Raw genomic sequence first — 7,675 nt, 5'->3', positions numbered from 1 at the left:
CGGAAGCGGAGGGCAGATTTGTGAGTATTAGTTGGTGCGGCTGTTGTGCCTGTGGCGGCGTGGCAACTTTAAGGGCAGTCTCCGATGGCTTCGTGGGTTCCGGGCGTCTGTCTTTTATTGGCCTTGCTGCTAGTTCCGGCTAGGCTGGGCGGAATCGTCGCCGATGACAGCGACTGGGTTAAACTACCCAATAAATGCGAAGGTGAGCTTGGATTCAGGAGTAGGGAGCGAGGGGCGCTGGTGGGAACTGGAAGGAGTGGATGAAAAGTCAAGAATTTGTAACGGCAGTTATTTAAACAGAAAGTCAAGACAAGGCAAGCTCTTGCTTAGTTAGTATGGTCCATCCAGGAGGATGATAAACGTACCATAAAACAGTTATATATTTTTTCAAGTATAGTCTCCGAATGAATGGAGCATCGATTTTTTAAATTTTTTTTAAATCTATTTATTTATTTTATTTTTATTTTAATCCCATTTATATCCCGCCCTTCTCCGAAGACTCAGGGCGGCTTACAAGCTTAGCAGTAGCCTTCATTCTATGTATATGCCTGCTTGTTAGGGCTTTCACACACAACCCCAAGCGGCATTATTACAAAGTCAGCTTATTGCCCCCAACAATCTGGGTCCTCATTTTACCTACCTCGGAAGGATGGAAGGCTGAGTCAACCTTGAGCCTGGTGGGATGCGAACCTGCACTAATGGCAGGCAGCTGGTGTTACTTAAGGAGGCATTAGCCCACTGCTCCACCAAGGCATTTTTACAAAGTCAGCTTATTGCCCCCAACAATCTGGGTCTTACTTTTGTCGAAAATTACAGTATTTATTACGTTCTAGTTTTTAAAATGCTACAATGCTCTGAAAGTGAAACGATGTTTGGATATAAAGTAATATATTCATCTCCGGCAGCACTAGATCCATACCTTCTCCTAATTGTGAGGTATTTTTTAAGTTGTAATCATCAGAGTGATTACAGAGTGTAATAGTATAGTAGATCTATAGGATGGTGCAGGCAGCAGAATAGGGAGTAGGGAGTAATTGTGTTTAGAAACTCCTAATATGAGGGAATGTTTATATATTTCTATGTGTTATTATTACATTTGATTGCTGCCCATTTGTTTGCTGTAATAATGTAATAACATTAGTGCTACAAAGTTATTTTGGAGGTGTAAAATAAATGATTTTAATCTGGGAATGATGGGGTAAATAAAATAAATTCTGTGACAGGGCTTTCTTACGGTAATGAATGATAGCCATTAAATGACTGTTTTTCAAAGGAGGCTGCGGCTTTTTAAAAAAAATTGATGGTATTAATAGAATGGAAAAAGGATCTGAAAAAATGTCACTAAAATGAGGCCAGATGAGTAAAAAAGAAAAGAGGAACAGAAAGAACTATGAGCCCCAGAGTTGTGGGTTTTTAATGTTACTGAAGTAGGTAGCATTGTAGTGTAAAGAAAGCACAGTGAATTTAGACTGAGAAAATGAGTTGAGCAAAATGAGTTGTGTAGGCTTATTGGAACAGAGAATGTATGTTTTGTTTTATTATATAAAGAATTTCTGTGGATGCCCAATTTGCCAAGGTATGGCTTTGGGTGGCATAGAGCAATGCATGGAATAAAGAGTTTAGTACTATGTGTATGAGAATTTTCATTATATCCATGCATTATATCCACTCATTAAGTTTTGCAAATGGAGTAGTGAGGCTACTGGATTGCTTTACAATATGTTCATTGCTATAAGCTGATGGAAAATTGAGTCTATTTCATAATTTGTATTGCAACATTAGTAATATAGCAGATCAGCAGTCACAATTACCACTACTAATTATTTTGAGTTTTGACTATATTTAGTTTGCAAGTATGTTGCTTTGGAACTGAAGTCTTCCTTCGATGAAACTGGCAAGACCAAGGAGGTGATTGACACAAAATATGGCTTTCTGGATGGCAAAGGATCCAAAATCAAGTACACAAAATCGTAAGTGGAACAAGGTTGCTGAGAAATGCAACAGGTTTTTACCTTGGCTAGTCTCGGGATCCTGAGAATGGATTGAGGTATAAGCAAAATAGCATTGGCAGACAAAACACTTGGAGGTAACAAATGGATGATTAAACTGGCCATTTGTCTTCTGTAATTAAAGCAACCTGTGTTTTCATTTTCATAGTTGAAATAATGGACATCCAAAAACGTCTTTTTATTTCCAAGCATTCTTTTCTGTCTGCAGGGACATTCGACTGATTGAGGTGGTAGAAAACATCTGCAAGAGACTATTGGAGTACAATTTGCACAAAGAAAGATCAGGAAGCAACAGATTTGCAAAGGTTAGTAACTTAGAATTCTTCTAGCATTTACTGCATAATTTTTACAAGCATTAACTTGCACTACTTGTTCCTCACTTTCCTTTGGCTGCCTTGATGTTTTCAAAGTATACTCTTTATTCACTCTGTTTTAGGGTATGTCTGAGACATTTGAAACTCTTCATAACTTGGTGCACAAAGGAGTAAAAGTAGTGATGGACATTCCATATGAATTATGGAATGAAACCTCTGCAGAAGTGGCTGATCTTAAGAAACAGGTATGGCGGTTTATTTTTGTATTATTAAAAATAATTTCTGAAAGTACTCATTCAGTTCCACATTATGTTAGATAACTGCCTGAGGTTTTCCCTGTCTCTGAATTTTCTATTTCTAGCCCTCAAAGGTTGCAGGGGCATGGAGTGGGTGAGGCCTACCTTTTTTCCAGTTTGGAGGACTGGGGCTTTTAAGTCACAGAAGAATGGATGAGGCTGGATGAATTCATATGCCTTAGGTCATTTCTAAAAAAATATATCATCAATCATTGCTACTCTGCCTCAAAATTTCAGTGTGATGTAATCTGGAGAGGCTCTGAGGAGCCCCAAAAAGAAGCTTCAAAATGGTCAGTTACTTTGCAAAATATAATGAAGCATCTCATCAGCTAAATTTTATGTTAATCTGAATATCTGCAAAGAATTTACAGAAATTGTTTCGTAGGAAGACTGCTGAAGCTTCAGTGGTTTAGTAGGTCTTTACTCTTGAGTCTGCCAATCACCATTTGGGGAAAAAATGTAAATGTATATTTCTAAAGTCTGGAGGGCTTCTGAATATGCGGAGAGATTTCAAACTAAGAATCAGTAACATAAGGCTTGAGTCACAGACAGAAATCAGGCCTTGGGTATGTCTGGGTATGGTCTTCTTTTTGGAGAGGGGTAGAGTCTGCTTTGTGAAGTCAGGCTAGAAGGCACATGATAACAGAATTTCCTGGAGCAAAGCAAATCCAGATATGGTCAGAACTGGGATGGGAGATTATCCAGAAATCCTTCATACGCTGACCTTAATTATGCAATGGGGGAAAATATAATTAATATAGATTAACTTACTGCTGCCATCTCAAATGTAGGTGCTGCCTAAAATGATCCTGTCATACGTAGCCATCTGTACATATCAAATAGTGGAGGGGGGGTATTGACAGTTAATTTAAGTGAAAAGAGAGAGAACAGAAGACATTTGAACTTTTATTTGTATTAGCACTCGTTTTTAGATTCAGCTTTACAAAAAAAGGCTTTTTAAAATAAAAAATGTAAATCTAGAATTCTAAAAATACTGAAAATAATACTTTTCTACTCCTTTCTCTTCTATTATTTTTGGGCTGTTTCTGTTATTCTTCAATGATTGGATTCTGGGGAACCTGAATAGCTATTTTATAACAAATTAAATTATCAACAGAATGTGAATGGATATGGAGTGAAACCTTGGGTTTGTAGCTTCCTCTGCAGAATCATACTGTAATGATTTTGGTTTCTCTCATTTTGTCTGCTAGTGTGAAACAATGGTGGAAGAATATGAAGATGTGATTGAAGACTGGTATAAAAACCATCAGCAAGAAGACATTTCCCAGTTTCTGTGTGCAAATCACGTGTTGAAAGGAAAGGACACCAGTGAGTTTCTCTTTCATGGAATTGATTAATGTGGGTGGCTGGGGTGTAGGGATGCTTGTGCAGCATAGCCCCATCTCTCTCTCTCTTCTCTCTCTCTCTCTCTCTCACTCTCACTCTCACTCTCACACATACACACACACACACACACACACACACACAAACACACACGGGAAACATGTTTTTCTGTGCAGTGTCAAGCTCTGTATTTGGGGCAGGAGGAAGGAAAAATAGGTGGGAATAATAATCTTTTCTCGCTCTGCTTTTTCATCTTCTGCCCAGTGTTGCTTAGAGAAACACTTAAATTTAGATCAAACATCATACCAGTCTTGATTCTGTGTGACTTTTAAGTTACACATTGGATTCCATGGATAGCTCCCTCTCTCTTTCAGAAAAGGTAACCAAATTGGTAACAAAATATTTTCTCACAAAAAATTATGCTGAGTTCAGCCTTTAAAATAACAAGGTAGCCAAGCTTGCCTAGGCACACCACAGGAACCTCATTTTTTAACTTAATGGAAGTGTTCTGGTTAGGAAACAAGAACTGACATAATCAAAGAGATAGGCCTCTTCCCCTTCATTACACTATGAAGAACAACAATGATGCCTGGTTGCTCACGCCACACGGGAGAAAGCGTGGCTCATTTAGTTATAGTTTTTTTAAATTTTGTTAAGAATTAATCCATTTTTAAAATTAATACACAATAATTAAAATAAACTATGACTTATGAATCCAACTCTTTGGCACAATTAGAATGGCTCCAAGATTTGGCTGGCCACTAGAGTTCTAGCATTTGTGAATCAGATTAATTAGAATAAATAAATGAATTTCTTTTCTCAGCCCTTCATGAAAACATGTTAAAAAAAATTATTACTTTTAAAAGCCAAGACTGTTGTTGACAGCTGCTTCCCATTTTTGCTGCTAAGGTAAAAGAGTAAATAATTTAATTTTTTTTTTTTGCTTTATGCTTGAGAAGGCAAGAAAAATAATGATGTTTAAGTCAAGATAGAGGGAAGTGGCAGTTTGATGATAACTTGGGATCTGTTCCTGTCCTCCTTTTTCTAGGCTGTCTGGAAGAAAAGTGGACTGGGAAGAAAGGAGACATGGCAAAGGCAGGGCAGAAGATCAAGAAAAAGGAAAGCAAGGCAAAAAAGCCTTCAAAGAATAAGAAACCCCCGAAGGCTGATCAAGAAACGGGACACATGCAACCCACCACGTTAGAGACACCTGATCATACTGAAAAGGAAGAGGATGGTCAGAAGATGGCTTCCCTTTCACATAGCACAGATGAACTGTAGGATCTTCAGAGGCACGGTCCATCCACCCTTGTCTTGTGGGTTTGCCAGCTTGTATTTGGACCACTGAGAATTGCTTTGGCCCATGGGAGTTGCAAGAAGGTCCATATTGTTGTGAAGGGGAAATGGAGAAATGGGCAGTGATCATGGTCACTTGAAACTGAATTCTTCAGTGTTACCTCAGCAAAGGCAAGGTACAAGAAGCCAGCTTGTTACTTGTATTCTTTGGTGGACAGTCAAATTAGAAGTGCTGTGGACGATGCAGTTGTGGTTTGCCTTTGGAAACTGAGTTTGCTGTCCTCATTAATTCCCTATCCCATCACTTTTGACTTTAGCTTGCTGGATAACATTGGTGAAAGAAGCATTAGAAATGAAAAGGAAAGCATAAACGAAGACATTCTGATCCTGTGGCAGTTCATTTTCCTGCCATATTCCTGGATTTGGCTGTAATCTCTTAACTTGTCCATTCTATTAGGGTATGGGATGCATTTAGTACAACCCTTCCTTATTAAACAGAACATTGTGTTTGTTTGGGAGGAAGTAAGAATGAAGATTCTGTCAGGATAAAGGCATTGAGTTTCTCCTTTGTTTCTTTTTTTAAAGTTCTTACAGCAAGGAATCAGTTCTGCAGCCATTTCAATAAGAGGAGCATTTACAGATGTCTTTGTTGATGCTTCCAAACTCCCAAAATTTGTTTCTGGACATTCTTGCCATTTCCTGAAGTTTTTTTAAAAAAATAAAAATGTAGGGTATTTTTTGCATAATTTGTGTTTCATTTAGTTCCTACACTGACCTTCCACATCTGTTCCAGAAAATGCACATATTAATCTCTGTTCAGTGTTCAGAATGATGTAATACTGTTTCTTCAAGGGATTGAAAGGAATGAGATAACAAGGACCTCCAGGTGCAAATTGGTCAACTAAAGATCATTTCAGACTGAGGTCACATGCTTGTTTTGTGTATGAATCATTTATGAGTTCCATTATTAATCTTTTATTGGACAAAGCATATTTGCAGAGTTGCTGAAAAGTGGAATTAAAATAAAAATGGCATCCTGTAAGAGGAACAGTTGTCTCTGACTTGTTTCACACATTATACTAGGTCATAAACTAATTTGTATATCATTGTTAATGGCTTAGAATGTGGTGTCTCATTTAATAAATATTTATAAACACATGATTTAGCACAATGTGTGAATCCAGCCAATGTCTACAAATTTTATTATGAAATTCCTTCACCATGTGTTGATAAAAATTGTGGCGTGTCAACGTTGAGTAATCATATAGATAACCACTTCTTTAAGCCAGGAATGAAAACCTGGGTATAGCTATCTGGCCTTTTCATTTTGTACTCATACCATTTTTTATAGTCTTCTCATACTTCCGAGTAAGACAAAGCTAGAATTTATTTATTTTATTTATTTTTATTACATTTATATCCCGCCCTTCTCCGAAGACAGGGCGGCTTACAAGCTTAGCAGTGTCCTGCTATAACAGACATGTCAAACACAAGGCCCGGGGGCTGGATTTGGCCCGTGAAGTGGTTTCATGCGGCCCCCGAAGCCATCCTGGAAACGGAGGGAACGGCCCCCACTGCCTTGGCCCTGGCCCAGAGACCCTCCTGCCAGAGACCCTCAGATCTGTCCCACTCCTGCCCAGGCCCCCATAGGCACCCTTGATGTGAACGATGTAGAGCTGGCCACACCCACCCAGTAGGCCATATGCACTCTAGCCACACCCACCCAGTAGGCCATGCCCACACAGGCCACGCCCACCCGGCTCCCTGAGGGCAACCACAATGCTGATGCGGCCCTCAATGAAATTGAGTTCGACCCCTGTGCTATAAGATAGAAGAGGGTGAGCAAAATAGCAAGAGAAGCTCCTTACCGTTTGCAAATTTTGCAAACTTGCATTTCATTTCAGGCCTTTTCTCACAAGAAAAGACAGTCAGCCTTTACTTTTAAGATTTTTAAAATACCCTAGCCAGACTTTGCTGCCATTCAGAGCATTTCCTTTTAGAATTAATTCTCTTTTCTGTAGGAACAGCTGCTATATATGAGCTGGAAAATCCGAACCACCATCAGATGGTGGCAAAGGTACAAAAGCTTGTAACATTTTGCTGTATTCTGGTAATCATCTGGATTTTTGCAGCCCACATCTGTGGCTTTTTTTTATATTTACAGGGGCTTTTCACTATTTCATCTGTTGTGAGAGAGGTTGCTTCTGTGTCTTGGTAACTTTTTCCAGGCATCAGAAATATTTGTAATGCCATTTATACAATTTCCTCCTATTCCTTTCAGGACAAGTGTGCTGCAGTCTGACTTGTGTGATTACCTTCTTGCTGTGGAAATAATGGCCTTTTAATGTATAAGAGTTGGGTGCCTGCATTCCTCTCTATGTATCCCGGACCGAGGTTTCAGTCTGAATATTTTGTC

The 7,675-nt window shown here is 38.9% G+C and overlaps 1 protein-coding gene across 2 annotated transcripts; it reads left to right on the top strand.

Moving 5' to 3' along the window:
- On the top strand, positions 1 to 7,675 carry CNPY3 (canopy FGF signaling regulator 3). 2 transcript variants are annotated; one of them, XR_014493211.1, is made up of 7 exons: positions 1 to 202; positions 1,847 to 1,970; positions 2,218 to 2,314; positions 2,446 to 2,568; positions 3,831 to 3,948; positions 5,012 to 5,435; positions 7,541 to 7,675. XR_014493211.1 is itself a non-coding variant. In XM_083368784.1 (6 exons), exons 1-6 carry the CDS (start codon positions 85 to 87, stop codon positions 5,242 to 5,244), a joined length of 813 nt encoding a protein of 270 aa, XP_083224910.1. In that variant the 5' UTR covers positions 1 to 84; the 3' UTR covers positions 5,245 to 6,408. The 2 variants fall into 2 exon arrangements, 1 of the variants encoding a protein (XP_083224910.1); XM_083368784.1 differs by lacking the exon at positions 7,541 to 7,675 and having other exon boundaries at positions 5,012 to 6,408.

The sequence above is a fragment of the Vipera ursinii genome, assembly GCF_947247035.1.
Source record: "Vipera ursinii genome assembly, chromosome: 1".
NCBI lineage: Eukaryota > Metazoa > Chordata > Lepidosauria > Squamata > Viperidae > Vipera > Vipera ursinii.
This window is presented reverse-complemented; position numbering and strand designations above follow the sequence as displayed.

Coding starts and splice junctions, on each gene's coding strand:
- CNPY3 (XM_083368784.1), top strand. CDS start 85: ATGGCTTCGTGGGTTCCGGGCGTCTGTCTTTTATTGGCCTTGCTGCTA. Junction 2,315..2,445: donor GAAGCAACAGATTTGCAAAG/GTTAGTAACTTA, acceptor ACTCTGTTTTAG/GGTATGTCTGAGACATTTGA. Junction 3,949..5,011: donor GTTGAAAGGAAAGGACACCA/GTGAGTTTCTCT, acceptor TCCTTTTTCTAG/GCTGTCTGGAAGAAAAGTGG.